This window comes from Dendronephthya gigantea, unplaced genomic scaffold, assembly GCF_004324835.1.
Source record: "Dendronephthya gigantea isolate DGI-Jeju-01 unplaced genomic scaffold, DenGig_1.0 000035F, whole genome shotgun sequence".
In the NCBI taxonomy this organism is placed as follows: Eukaryota; Metazoa; Cnidaria; class Anthozoa; order Malacalcyonacea; family Nephtheidae; genus Dendronephthya; species Dendronephthya gigantea.
This window is the reverse complement of record NW_021163045.1, coordinates 892,299-907,423: the sequence shown is the minus strand read 5'-3', so window position 1 is coordinate 907,423 and position 15,125 is coordinate 892,299. Positions and strand designations below refer to the sequence as shown.

General features: G+C 35.7%; 3 protein-coding genes and 1 long non-coding RNA gene across 7 annotated transcripts in view; 1 reads left to right on the top strand and 3 right to left on the bottom strand.

Moving 5' to 3' along the window:
* The window catches only part of LOC114525692 (lupus La protein homolog B-like), a 77,113-nt gene that overhangs the window by 23,499 nt on the left and 38,489 nt on the right, over positions 1 to 15,125 (bottom strand). The gene's annotated exons all lie outside the window — the stretch shown is intronic.
* On the bottom strand, positions 120 to 9,491 carry LOC114525691 (dnaJ homolog subfamily C member 7-like). Of its 3 annotated transcripts, none has more exons than XM_028547102.1 (15): positions 9,414 to 9,491; positions 7,781 to 7,845; positions 7,347 to 7,432; positions 6,566 to 6,690; positions 6,215 to 6,328; positions 5,710 to 5,784; positions 5,407 to 5,525; positions 5,020 to 5,089; positions 3,802 to 3,888; positions 2,773 to 2,937; positions 2,552 to 2,643; positions 1,931 to 2,004; positions 1,230 to 1,370; positions 941 to 999; positions 120 to 479 (listed from the first exon to the last, which is right to left on the bottom strand). In XM_028547102.1, exons 1-15 carry the CDS (start codon positions 9,417 to 9,419, stop codon positions 375 to 377), a joined length of 1,383 nt encoding a protein of 460 aa, XP_028402903.1. In that variant the 5' UTR covers positions 9,420 to 9,491; the 3' UTR covers positions 120 to 374. The 3 variants fall into 3 exon arrangements, with proteins under 3 accessions (XP_028402903.1, XP_028402904.1, XP_028402905.1); XM_028547103.1 differs by lacking the exon at positions 9,414 to 9,491 and adding an exon at positions 8,309 to 8,438; XM_028547104.1 differs by lacking the exon at positions 120 to 479 and adding an exon at positions 600 to 684.
* LOC114525703 lies at positions 5,437 to 7,864 on the top strand. Its single transcript, XR_003687244.1, has 4 exons — positions 5,437 to 5,539; positions 6,277 to 6,330; positions 6,458 to 6,555; positions 7,791 to 7,864. It is a non-coding gene; the product is annotated as an uncharacterized LOC114525703 (long non-coding RNA).
* The window catches only part of LOC114525696 (dnaJ homolog subfamily C member 7-like), a 33,994-nt gene continuing 31,168 nt past the window's right edge, over positions 12,300 to 15,125 (bottom strand). For both annotated transcript variants that reach the window (XM_028547109.1, XM_028547110.1), the window contains exon 11: positions 12,300 to 12,488. In XM_028547109.1, coding sequence (XP_028402910.1) covers positions 12,472 to 12,488 — 17 coding nt within the window. In that variant the 3' untranslated portion in view covers positions 12,300 to 12,471. The remainder of the gene's footprint in view (positions 12,489 to 15,125) is intronic.

The window sequence follows — 15,125 nt, the reverse complement described above, 5'->3', positions numbered from 1 at the left end:
ATAAATCGACACATTTTTTACAGAATAAAAAAATTATATATTCTTATATATTCACATAAAATTGTTAAAATATATATTTCAAGAATATTATGCGAAATCAGGGGCGTAACTGTTGAAAAATGTGTATTTTGTTAGCAAAACATTAAAAACGTTCCACTTTTTTATAACCATCGTGTCGTGTATCAGGTTTAAAAGATAAAAAATATATTTTGTGGAGGTGCTACCCAGGTGTTACTTGCGAATAACTTCAATCTCAGAACCGAGCTACGCCCATCTTTGTGAACTATTTGCCTATATTACATTAGGATTTATATTAATTAAATTCAATTTAATCTTATTCGCCAAGAATATATAGTTATCATTCTGATGATAGTTTAGTCGAAACGTAGAAAATTATATATATCAAAATTTGTACTCTTTACGAAGTTTCCCGTAATCTTCAGCAATTCAACACCGAGCTTATTCCGACACAAAATAATCTACAACGGACAAGGACGATATTAGTGAACATCAAGTTGAAAAAAAAATTTTTGGTTGTGTTTCCGCTCGTTTGGCAACAACATATTCCATTAAAATTTCTAATACAAAGAAAACTTTATCTGTGAATGAAAATCACCCTTGGTTATTATTGAACCGATTCTTCCTTTTCAAAAAATCACGGAGAATTTGCCGAGCCCTTCCTACCTACAAGCAAGATTTGATTACGCCCATTTTAACGAGATGAATTCGGAGCCTACCCAAAGTGGACTTGAGGGTTCAGAGATTCCCAAAATCAATAGAATTGAGGTTTGCATGATTTTTCCATTATGGATTTTTCTTTTGAAACTCTCTCTTCAACGATTTAGTCGAGTATAATAAATTGCTTGGGACCCGGCACAACTTTAACCGGTGCAATAATGGTTGTTCAAAGTAGTATGTATGAGAAAGTTAACGATTGTACCTCTTTGAATTTTTCCTCTTCTCTTTCCTTTACCTCGTCACTCGCCACCGGATGGCGACCTGAAAAAAAGGAACAGTTTAGACCAAAAAGACGTTCACACCAAAAAGGGGGCAGAGGGTGATTTTGGGGAATTATATCAGAAAATTAGTATCAATTATAATTATCTTGGTGTATCTGTGAGTTTAGAGTCTCAGGCTTTAACAACGAAGTAAGTACTATAGCAGACTAACTTCACTCTGCGGAAACCCCGAACAATTAACACGAGCAATTATAATAATTCATATCCCACCTGGATGATGCAGTCCCGCCTCCCTACGAAAGGCTTCCTCGACGTCCAAAGCTGAACAATCTTCAGTCAGCGATAGGGTATAGAGGGCAAAATAGAGGTTACGCCTCGCATTGTACGCTTCTTCGGATGATCGATAATACCCTGTCAATACAAAATGTAATTCATATACAGTAAACTAACTTCGTTTTAGATACGCGCGATAGGGCTTCTCTTGCTTTGCTTAAAGTGGTCCAGTCGGAACCTTTTTTGGTCCAATATTATACTAAACGAGGTCAAAGGTTGCGTTTACACCACAATCGACCGGTTCTACGCGTTCACAGTACCGCATTAACGGAGCCCATGCGAGGACGCTTTTCTTTTGGTGCCAAAATGGTCAAACCGGTCATAGTTGGAATTGAGACATGGAGTATTCGGTTAAAAATAAATCGGCGAAACTGCATTTTCCTGCTAGGCAGATGTAAATAACGATATGCTTGAGTGTAGAGTTCTTGAAAAACTGCACTGAAATACAACAGGACCGGTCTGGTCGTTTTTAACGTATAAAGGAAAGCGCCCTAAGATAAGCGAGATCGATAAGTTCATCAGATCTACGGAGGTGAAGTGAAACGTTCGTTATCCACAGTTTCACTATACATGGATAAATCTCTGGTTTGTAAACAGAATAAGAGACGTAACTGAAACGAGTATAAGTTGTACAATACCTGGGATGCTGGTCATGGCGTAGAGTTTAAGATATTCGTCACCGGCTCTCTCATACTGTCCAAATGCGCTGTAACTATATTTTAATTAATCAGCAAATCAAACATAAGCTTAAGATGATACTTAAAAAGGGCCAAAGTTAAATGAGGAAGGAAGGCAACATTTCCAACACTATTTCCAGTTTCTATCTATACTGAATATATTCGGGGAAAAAAAACTATCAAAAAAGATCAAACATTTGTGGTGCCTTGCCGAACATTCTGCAGTACAGTAAAAAACCAATTCCGAATAAACAAGACATCTAGAGGGTCAAAATATGAATCAAGCAAGACAAAGGTTGAAACTGTAAATTTTCGAATTAATTTCGAAATCATCTTGATTCATATTTTGACTCTCAAGGTGTCTCGTTTATTCGGACTTTGCTTTTTACTGCACTTTTTAAATTGTCGGGGTTTTTTATTGGTTTTTTATTCTGCAGTACACGTTTATGCAGTTTCCAAGGAACAGTCCTTGGCCCAAATCACATTTGGTCATTCCTTAATCTCAACAAACTCTACATATACCAGACATTCAATTACATTTACATGGTAAGAGGGGGGAAAGAACGTTTAGTATATCCATACCACTTCGCCCTAAGTAGGCGTGCTTTCAAATGGCCCCCATCTAAGTCAATTGCACGTGTCAAATCCATAATGGCTTCCGGAAGCATCTTTGACTATACAGAAATACAAAAGGAACAATTTCCACGTTTTTTCAAAGCTGCATGATCGTCAGTCGGCCGCCACGCCTGTCAACTTAATACAATAAGTTTATACACAGGGCTATAAGTAAATTTCGTCATTACCGTGCACATCATGAACCCCATTTTGTAGTATATATTTGCACAACCGGCCTGGTTCATGGGGTCAATATCCAACGCCTCAGAATACAAACGATGCGCTAGTTGTGGCATCCCATTCTCAAAAGCTCTACGCGCATCATCTTGCAAGCGTTTCATAGTCACAAGCGTCTGTTCAAATTAAAATAAATAATAATAATGAAACAAACCCAATACCATGGATAGCATATTATATACTTAGTTTTTTATAACAATTGTAGGGTATATATATATTTCAAATATTCTTTAGCAGTCTTTGAAAACTCACTAGCTCAAGTGACGTCATATAGTTCGTATTTTTTGCACTAGTTGCCATATTAAAATAGGGTTAGATTGGGTTAGATAAGTTAGAGCAAACAAGCATGTAGAATGTAATTGATCGAGAGGTTCCATTTTTGAATTAAATAATCAATTTGTGGGAACATCATGCACGTATATTTGTTAAGACAAGGGTTTAGCGCAAAGCTTTCAGCAGTGCACTGATGAAGGCCCGGGTGGACGGACCGAAAGCTCTGCACTGAACAAATATATACATGGTGTTCGAACAAATTGATTATTTAACGCACATCGCCATGCAAAATTTCAACAAGGTTGCATTTGTGCCTGTGATTTAAGCCCTGTTTACACTGTATAGAGTCAATTTAATGGCACGGCACGGCTTAAATGGCCGGGTACCTGTACCAATTTTATTAGCGCTCAGGCTACGAATATCTAAAGGCCGAGCGCGGATGAAATGGGTTCGGGTACCGTGCCCGAGTGTAGTGTAAACGAGGCTTTAGAAGGACTTTGAAGGAGGGCGGTTAAATAAATGGCTCATGTTATATACCCATGCAAGATAGCGGACAAACCTACTATGAGACGTCATTTTTGCAAGAGCTCATACAATACTACACTAACGAAAGATATACGAATATGTGAGTATGCACTCTCCACCTAATCGTCTAGCTATATGCATGGCCCTAATCGAGTATTGGAGTTGACTTTGAGGAAACTTACCGGTGCAATAGCTCTGCTTCTCTCGTGATCGGGATTATATTTCAGGGCTTTTCCAACGATGGCTATATAGGCTGACTGGAAACGTCCCTACGCAATTTAAAGAGCATTTGTAAAGTCAGGCGCAGTCTCAAGGTTATATTCTTATACTTTAGAAAGGCGGAAGTAAACCACTGAGCTATGAATAGAATAGGAATCTTTTTATTTATTTATTCAATAAGAACATATTTTGTCAGGATAGCTGCTTCAGTTCCACAACTGCTATCAATGCAGGTCCGGCTCAGGTATAGCTAAAATTAAGTATCTATATCTAGCATGATCGAGTTCTGTGATTTTGTAACAATAGCGAAATGTGTCGCTTTACTTTTAGACTAATTTCTTACCTCGCGGCGATCAAAAAGGACATTTTCTGAAAGAGCTTACTAAAATTAGTAAAACTACCAAGTTTGGCTGCGAGTTGTTGTAAATTACGGAAAATATAGCCATGCGAAGTTCACGAATTTTGTATACTTTTGTATTAACGGCCGGAAGTTTGTAATTAATTTAGTAAACATTTCCGCGCGTTAAGGTCGACACAGACAGGAATTTTCAGTTTTCAGAAACACACAAATTAATTTCTGGAAGCAAAATTTGGGGTCTAGGGACGGCAGAGCAGTCAAAATGTATTATCGTTAAGTAATCTACAAGAATATAGTAATAGTTTAAAATTTATTTCATTTTGGAAAATGAAAAATCGCGCCGCGTTGCCAAATCGCGTCCTGTCTGTGTGGGCCTTAATACAAAAGTATGACAAAATTTGCCAACTTCGCATGGCTATATTTTCCGTATTTTACAAAATTTCGCAGCCAAACTTTGCATTTTCACTAATTTAGGTAAGATCTTTCTAGCTGTGACGATTTATTTTCTTCTAGTTACTTTGATCGAAAATTAGGTCTAAAGCGCAAGTCGTCCATTGTTGTGTTCAATTGTCCATTGACCAATAGCTAAATGGCTTTTTCGTATAGGTAAGTACCGACCAATAAAATATCGCTACTTTATATACATATGAACAAGGAAATTGCACATAAAAATTAAAACGAAATGACCGCCTCTGAAAGATGGAGATTATTTTCTTTGTTTTGTAAAAATTCCACGCCACACGGCAATTCTCTGGTCATTAGATCCGCAATTTTTTTCCGTAATTGTGGTCGCTTAGTGTGCAATCATTTTAACAACTTTTACCTGGAAATTAAAGCACAATGCCCGAACATACCAGGCATCAGAATTTTTTTCATCTACCAACAGCACAGAGCTAGATAATTTAGCAATGAACATGTATCAGTTTTTGATCAGTTTTCCACAATTTAATTAGCTATACGTACCTACACGCACCGCACGTAAAAGTTTAAAATCATTCATGTGAATGATGTGATAGATATAAATTATAAAACCATCGAATAAATAGATGTATATAGGGTTGGGCTCTGTTGATTAATTAGTTTGTTCCTCAGCAGGCGTAAAATTAAATTTCCTTTATAACAACTTCGTTTTAAGTTTTTACGCGCGTGTACACCCTTAGGGCTGCTTTCCAATTACGCGTTTTTTATACCAAAGGAAATTGCGTAATACCTTGTCTGATCTAAAGCTTTGGTGAATTCGCCCATCAAGACAAGAGAATAAGCTCTGCCAACTTTATAACGATCACAACCAGGCGATAGAGCGATCAGAATTCGTGCGTAGCACTCCACCTATATAAAAGAAGGTATCTTAATACAGTATAGAGCTACATCATATGTTAATAAATAATAATCATTTGCTATAAAATACTTCGTCGAAGAACGTAATGTTTTTTGATCAGGTCGAGTTAATACATTAGTGCACATATTTGTAATATTTTACTTTGGTACAATCAATGGTTTTAGAGGAACAAACCTGTTTGTGGTCTCCTCTACTGTAAGCCTGTCCTGCTGCCGATTCGTACTTTAGAATTGTTTCAAGCATCGAAAACTACAATGAATATAAATTATTACTTAAATAAGAAAGCCAAACTGTACTTTAAGTGGCATATCTAATTTAGGCAATAAGTTGTCACTGTACTGCAGATTTTAACTTTTTTACATACTGGTTTTTACATACATTGTCTATACCATAAAAAACTGCCCCCTATACCTATGCAAAAATGCCCCTGGGCCTCATAGTGGGGAAAGGGGTTATCAGGTTATGAAGTAGGTTTGACAATCAATCCCAGAACTTCTGTGCTTGAATTTACACAATAAAAAGCCAAAGTTGTCACACCAAAATGATAAAAACATGACCAATATTTATAGCATAAAATTTTGTCAAAAAATTATATCAGTATTACAGTATATCTGCTTATAGCATACATTCTTATAGAAGTAATATACATAAATGTATTAGATCAATGTACAATATTCACCTCTTTAGCCAAGGTCTTGTGGTGTGGGTTTATCAGTTTTGCTTTTTCCAACATTTCACCAGCTAAATCAAGTGAACCTCGAAAAAAATGACATCTTGCCTTTATGATGTAGGCCTGTAAGTATAAGGTCAAAATATCTGTATAAATAAAACTTGTTATCAAATTGAACAATTTTCCTCTCTAGTCATAGGTAGTAACTATTTTTTGGGATTTATCTAGTAATACAAAGTTTGTGTCTTTCAGCTGATTGATACTCAAACATTCTGGAAATAATGCATTTTGATTAAAAAAAGAAGACAACACTTCTCATCAACTTGGGAATTTCTCAAAAGGAATAAAGGGTAACTATACCTCAACATAATCTTTTTTCAATGTCATAGCTTTGCAACAATCTGTTTCTGCTTCATCATATTTCTTCATCTTGAGGAATGCAGCAGCCCGATTCCCAAAACAATGTGCAGATCTATAGCCCGCTTCTGCAAAAAATTATCAGTATTATAAAATTGTATATGCAATTAGCATAGCAGTTTTCCATAAACTTTAATTCACATGCAAGATTGGGAAATGCTGAAGTGCTCAAGAAATGTGCAATATTATCTTCACACAAAATTGCTGCAATTGCTGCAATGCAAAATATATAAACACTAATAAAAAAGCTTTTCAGATGTGACATGTGCCCAATTTATGTGAGCTGGAAAAGTAAAATAACAAAAAACAGCATATGCACAAATATGCAAAAAAAAAACTACAGTCCAATGACAAAAGGCCACTATTTTGAATATACAATGCAGTTGAATTTGCCAGTAGTAGTTCTGAGAAGTTGAATTTTAGAGTGATTCAGGTTTCTAGTTATTTGCCACCCAAGTTAAGTGCATTTTATGTGTTTCATGAATTTATGTGTTTCATGAATAGTGAGGCAATATTGTTTCAGTTTTCATTAAATAGTTTAGGCTACGTCTTCCCTACACTATCATCAGTTTTGCCCGACAATGAATTTTAATGGCCCAAGCTAGACCTAGCTAAGATATACCAGGAAAACAGACCAATGGTCGCTTTTCCCAAATTGCCACTTGTTGCACCACCACACCCTCCAATTATGAGATTTAGCTAGTAATAAATCATACATACATACCGATGGCTTGGGTATAGCGCCTAATTGCTTCTTCATAATTTTTATCATGGAAAGCTTTATTAGCACATGCCACAAGTTTCTTATACCTAATAATAAAATTAAATAAATGTTTCATTTAAGGTGATATGTACAGTCAAATGTTAAATTATGCTTTCCTTGTTTACATTTTTATTCTATAAAACACATTGCACATGTACAATCAGAATAATTAGTTTGCTACACTTTTAAATGAATACATTTTGACTATTAGAAAAATTAAAATCATGCAAAATCAATCTGAGCAATTCTAAATCGACTGTATATGTAGCTTAGCCATAATTATGAATATAGAACAGATGCACAGATTGCTGCTGCTTGAACCCCTCTTAAGAACAAATATTACGTTATATTATTTTATCTTATTTAAAGATTTTAAAAAATTAACTTCATTGCACCTTTTTCCAGGTTGTTGATCAACATCATTGTTATACTTGTTTGCCTCATCTTCATCTGACATTTCCTATCATTGTTAAAACCAGTTAGTATGAACTAGTTAAGATATGTTCCAGTTAAGATTTTGGAAATAATCTCTGTAATAAGGAATGATTTTTGAGACAACTGATATTTTACTGTTGGTAAATTTCACCTAACCCTACATGCTGGGGTTTGTATTGTACAAACCTAGGCGGCTAGGCCACTGAAATTGCAAGAAATAAAATATTACGGACCAAACAGCTTATATAGAATTCATATAACGTCTACCGGACTTCAAATCATGCTTTTGAAGGAACTAGTATTTCAATTCTATGATATAAAATTGAAATGCCAGTATTTGGTCCGTATGTGTTGGTATATTATACCAACGATATAAAATTTTGACAAATTTTATAACGATATATCATAATTTGTACTTAAAGACTGCAGCAAAAACTTATGCATTGGCCGACATTGCATATATACTGATATTTATTATTTATACTTACTCTTCGTTTCTTGAATTTATGAACCAAAAAAAGCAAAATCACAAACGTGAGTTCATGTTTTGAAATTGGCCGTATTTATTATGTTGTGCATTTTGTATTTTTATCAATCCGACCAATCATAAACAAGAGCGGTGTGGCCGTGTGCATGCACAGTGTATGGTGGCCTAGCAATGCCATTAGAAATATCTGTTAACAATTTAATATTTTGGATGAAAACAAATTAAAAATGATTTTAAAAATAAATAAAAATAAATAAAAATAACAGTGGTATCAATCACGTGCTTTATTCGTGATGTCGTGTTACGTCAGTGAACGTGTTATATTCACTGGTTATATTCATTTCACCAGCTCATTTCACCGGGTTATTCAATGTTTCCGGTTTATTCGCGATTACTTCCGGGTCGATAAAATAGTATCACAGAATAAGTATTCTGTATTCTGTGATAGTGCTATTTAAACTAAGTTATTACTACATAAAATTCATAGTTTAAACTAAGTTAAGTATTTTATTCTAGTTCATGTTCTATTTATCGTTCCTATCATTATATCAAACCGCATTTTGATTGCCGCATCTTCCCACGATATTTTTCGGCAAATAAGCAAAAGTTTTGTAAATTTTCATTTGTTTTTAAATATATTTTTGAAATATAATAAAGGAAATTAATGTCGAAGAGATGTTATTGTTGTCACGGGACCGGGCGTTGTGAGATCGCTAAAATCTTTTCTATGGAATGTTGTTCGAGTATCTAAAATTTATTTGTTATCCTCGTTGTTTTCATACGAAATTTTACCAGTGAATTTCGTCTGTAAATGCATGAATATCGAAAACGTCTGGTAAAAAGGTACATTATTTACCATTTTACATGAAGTTTTAATATTATAATACTACAGCTTAAGGATTCATAAACTGTACTGATACAGTGACCTAACCTTACAAATCAATATGTTTGAGGGGCTGCCTACAAACAAATTTGCCAATTAGTTTAAAATGAAATCTCCCCTTGCTTGATCAGGAACCTTATTATTGTGGTGCTCGATAAAAGAACTGACACTCTAAACCTATTAAGTACTGTATTCTTTTGGTACAATGCATTTTCTCAATTACCTTCATTAGAGTATAACAGATTTGAACTACTTTTTAGTCCAGTCAACTCCTTTGCTGTTGAATTATGTTTGTGATATTCCTATTAAAGCCGCATTGTCCGGGCTGCGGCGGTTGCCTATATAATAATAGAAGGGTTATTATGGTGTATGACAAGAAAATGCTCCACGATGCTTTAAACCATTCGCCAACATTTACCTGCAATTCATAAATATCCGGTGAAGACTGCTGAGGATTGCAATACTACACTCCATCAACCTTTCCTTGAATATTTGTCGCAACTTCATTAACCACGACATCCCTTAGTTTGGTTTGAATTGACCACCTTATGGTTTGAATTGAACACTTATTTTCGGTCACAACAATAGAAGCGTTGCGAGAAACATAGAACAAACATTTTCTTATGTTTATTTGTGTAATTCATCCACAATTTCATCGAAGTCTAAACGAAATCAAGTCAAAAACTCCACTTATAAAGTTAACCGCCATGTTGGGTAATTATATTTAAAATTTTGAATTTGCCCGCGTTTTTGGTCGGACGGAGTCTGGGGCTAGTGTTTTTTTATGGTTTTGTTTACTATTTTAGTTATTTTAGTAATATGATCTTGTTTTCACGTGTTTATTGTAAACCAATTTAATTTGTTTACAACTTACAAGATGTCTGCAAAACTCGATCATGTCGAAAAGAGCGGTGGTCGATTTAAATACATTCTAGTGATTAGTGAAGCTAAAAGATGGCAATGATGAGAATTATATTGTTCGGGGGATACAGTATGAGGGGGATACAGCGCCGTACATATGGGGCGAGGGCGACGTATTGTCAACTTTCAAAGACAAATAATTCTATCTGGATTTTCAGTGGCAAATGTCCTATTTTAGGTCTGTTCACAAGATCCAATTAAGTCGATTCTTCTGACATATGAGATGGAGTGTGTTATTGATTAAAGAAGTACTGCATTGGCTTAAGTTGATTTGCTGACCATGTACATTGCAAGTTAATAGACTATAAAACATCCACATCGGGGGCCCAGTTGTATAAACTCCTAACTACATTTTGCACAGTTAACCCAGAAATTCTGGACTCTGATTGACCAATTCTGTCACTAACTATTGTTAAAAGTTAACTACCTCACCCCTGCAGTGAATTTAATCCAACAAAATTGGATCATGTGAACAGATCTTTATTGGTGAGAAATTTGTTTATAGGGGAATAGTTAACAAGAAAAACATTTACATACTTTACAGTCACACAGACCTCTCCTTCAGAAAAATTCTGCTCTATGTAACTGCAGAGGAAAAAAACAGTACTTACAGTAGAACCACTTGATGGAAATCAGATAACATTAGGAAATATGCAAACTCTATGAAAATGTTGCTGAAAGTGTTGTCAATGGAAGAGAAAAGAGAGAATGGTCTTTATAAATTGGTGGTCTAAAATCAAGTGCCATTTATCTTTGTCACAACCATTATACACAAAATTTTAATGGTATTTACCTACCTCTTTATCACCAATGCTGAAATCAACCCATTTCACTTTGTAAGTTTCCAGGGAGAAAGTTTCCTGGTTGGAAAAACATATGCAATGTTAAAACCTAAACATTATAGTTTCAATAAGGCAACATTTTGTATATTGTACTTTGATATCCTCTCGGGTTGTCTGATCCCCTGCTCCCGCAAAATGAATCACACAACCTTTTGGGCATTCTTCATCCTATTGGCAAGAAGCAACATTCATCCATTAATCCATTGGAGTAATTGGCTGTATATGTTAATTAATTAGCATAGAGTGACCCTAGTTCCTGCAAATGATCCAAAGTTGCTTAAAGGATACTCCATGACTATTATACATGAAAAAATCTGGAGTAAAATGCATCATTAATACCTTTTGAGTATCTTCTTTATCTGTGCTTTTTTACTCTAATACTCATTCTCCACTTTTACATAATAATTAGATCATTATGTAAAAGTCTGAGTCTGTTGTTTCGGCCATACTCTCATCACAGGAGCCATCAGAATGGTTGGATTCCTTATTCAATTCAACATCCTCTGAATTTTGGTCAGCCATCTTCTTCCCTCGTTTTTCTCGTGGCTTTGCGTGGGACACACGAACCAACCAACACCAGAGTTCTCGCCTCTAGAATTGCCTCTTTATGGGGGGGGGGGTCTCTCGTCTAGAATTGATTCTTTGTAAGGAAGAAGATGTTAGGGCACTGAACATTATTAGACGGAAAATGAAGGCAGGCTTGATTTTTAATGTCAACCTTCCGACTTAGTTGAGCACAATAACAAAACAATATAATATTCAGCGACAGAGATCGGTCTTGTACACCTAGCTTTACAAGGATAATTTAGAAAGATAAACCCAAATAAAATGACAGAGTATATTCTTGTTTCTTTTACATTCGTATTCCATAAAGTACATTTTAAATAAATAATTACTGTAATATCAATCAGGGGCGTAACTATGGGGTGTGGGACATACTTTCAATGTTGTATTTATTTATAGTTTGTAGTACAAACATGAAAAATGCTGGAAAAGCACATTAACTCCACTATTTTAGAGCCACTGTTTCATGTATTTGTTGAAGATACTGTATTTGTCAAAGATAAAAATATTTTTAGGCGGTCCCAGGTGCACATACTTAACATACTTTGCAAAGAACCTTGGCAAAAAAATACCCTCAACCCCACCCAAGCTACGCCCCATCTCTGTGCGCTATTCCCTATTTACCTATGGTAAAATTTGATTTAATTAATTATTAATTTAACGGCTTTAATTTTCCATATCTAACCGCTAAAACATGCAGTTACGTTGTATTATACAATAAAATATTTGTTTGCCAGAAGCATTACAATTATGATTTAATTTATGTAGATTATTTACATGTTTGTGATGAGTGGGTGAGACCTGCGTATATCAATAAGGAGGTACTAGTGAGATGGATGTAAGTCTCATGTGCGTAAGTATGATAAAAAAAGATAAAATCATGACTTTTTTGTTTAGTACCCACTGTCAGTGTTGTTCTTTAAATTGGTTGATCTTGGATCAACTTGAGCTTATTCAGAGTTCAAAATAATCTACAACAGATATTTGTGAACTTCAATTTGAAAAACAGTGTTTCCATTCGCTTAGCAAGAACATATTATATCAAAATTCTAATACAAAGAAGACTTTACCTGCATTCAAAAACCACACTTGGTGATTATTGAAACGATTCTTCCTTTTCAGAAAATCAAGGAGAAATTGACGGGCTCGTTGTACCTGCAAGCAAAACATTTGCTGAAGCCCATTTTAACGAAATAATTTGGGAAGACCCGAGAGTAAATTTGAGGGTTAAGGGGATTCCAGCATCTTACAAGCGTCCCCCGGGCGACCATCTCCGTCACCCCTTTGCGCAAAGTCAACAAAATTGAGAGATTTTATTCTTCTTTGTAACTCTCTCTTGTATAATTTAGTTGAGTATTATAATTAACATGAGCCTTGCGACAAGGCGCAACTGAGACCAATACAATAATGGATATTTAAATTAGTATGTATTGTACGAGCTAGGAAGTCAACGATTGTACCTGCTTGAATGTTTCCTCTTCTCTTTCTTGTATCTCAATACTGGCCCCCGCATGGCGATCTGGAAAAAAAAGTTCAGTTCAGTGGAGCGCAAGGTGAAGGGTGAATTCAGATCAAAGAGGGCAGACGTGTCCGAATTTTGGGGAATTATGTCAAATTAACATAATTATATTATAATTGTATTTGGGAGAATCTTTCAGGCTTTTACAGGTAAGCAGTACCATCTCTTTTTTAGAATTTTTTGAACCAAACATACATTCTAATATGCATTACAGCATGCACCATATCCAAAGCAGGGCGAATGGCTTGCATCACTCTCCCCTCTACATAGCCACAGTCTTTCAATCCCTGGTGCAAGAGTGCATACTTGTGTGCATACTCGATTGAGCGCCGCATTTGCGATAAATTTTTCTTAGGAGTGACGCACTGTCAGAATTGTTGAAGACGCTATTGCTAAATCGGTCTTTAGAATTTTCGTAAGGCGCAGGTCAGTCGTGAAGGCAGAGATTCCAGTGATTTGTGCGAGGAGCTTTGTTTTCTGTAAAATGTCCAAATGCTCGCTGTAAAAATGGGGACAATTGGCTACGTCTAACTTTCAATTCTTTTTATTTAAAGTTCTTGTTACAACCACAAATAATATTTTTTAAAGAGCGCCGCCCTTGATTAAGCGCCGCATCTGAAGTTCTAACGAGTAAATAAGGTCTCAAACGAGTAAATACGGTATAGGAATAACAGCTCGAAATTTTAGCACCATGATAAGTACTAAGTAGCTGACTTCACTCTGCAGAAGGCCCGAACGATTAACACGAGTAATCATTGATATGGACCTACCTGGGTGATGCAGTCGCGCCTCCCTACGAAAAGCTTCCTTCACGTCCAAGACTGAACAATCTCGAGTCAGCGATAGGGTAAAGAGGGCAAAATCGAAGGTTACACTCCGCATTGTATGCTTCTTCAGATAATCGATAATACTCTGTTCAATATATAATGTAATTCATATAATGTAAACTTCATTTATATACGAAAGGGCTTCTTGCTCTAAGATTATCTGCTTAAAGTGGTCCAGTAATCGGATCCTTTCTTGGTCCAGTATAACCATAGACAATCCAGAAGGCAATTCTGTCTTCTGGATTGTCTATGGTATAACTAATCGAGCTCAAAGGCTGCGTTCAAATTAGACCGGACAGATTTGGGACCGTGTTTGAACTCGTCTGTCTACGTGTTCACACCAGAAAACTTGATAAAAAAAATTTTCACGGAATGGATAAAAATCTCTGGTTTCTAAACTGAGTATCGGAAAAAAGACGTATCTGAAACAATATCTGGCAAGATATTTTAAAACTAGCATCTGACAAACTATCAATGCTACATCCCAAAGAGACTTTCAATTGCTCGAAAACATTCAGTTATCGGAGGCAGAATACCTGGTATGCCAGTCATTGCGTAGATTTATAATATGCTTCACTGGCTGTCTCATATTGTCCAATTACGAGGTAACTATATAGATTATAGTATAAATTATAAACAATCAAATATGGGATCAGAAGACGATACTTAATCCAAGGTCTCCATGAGACGACTCACAGATGCACGAATAGCCAATTAATTGTTGGCTAGCAGATAACCAGATAAACAAGCTTTTATACTCCTACGGAGTAAGGAAGTAATATTTCCAATTCGCTAGTTACTGTATATTCGAAAAAAACTATTAAAAAAGAAATCACATTTACACTTAAGGGGGGAGGAGAACGTTTAATTACTATCCATACCACTTCGCCCTGAGAAGGTGTGCTTTCAGATGGCTCCCATTCAGCTCAATGGCTCCTGTGAAATCCATAATGGCTTGTGGAACCATCTTTAACTGTACAGAAATAGATAAAAAAAAATCAATTTCCATGTTTCAATTTTCGAACCTAACAATGATGTATACTACAACAGGGCTACCAGTATATTTCGCCAAAATTTATTTCGTCATTACCATGCACATAATGAGCCCCCTTTTGTAGTATAGATTTGCACAAACGGCCTGGTTCATGGGGTCAACATCCAACGCCTCAGAATACAAACGATGCGCTAGTAGTGGCATCCCATTCTCAAAAGCTCTACGGGCACAATCCAGTAACCATTTCAGAGTCATAAGCCTCTGTTCA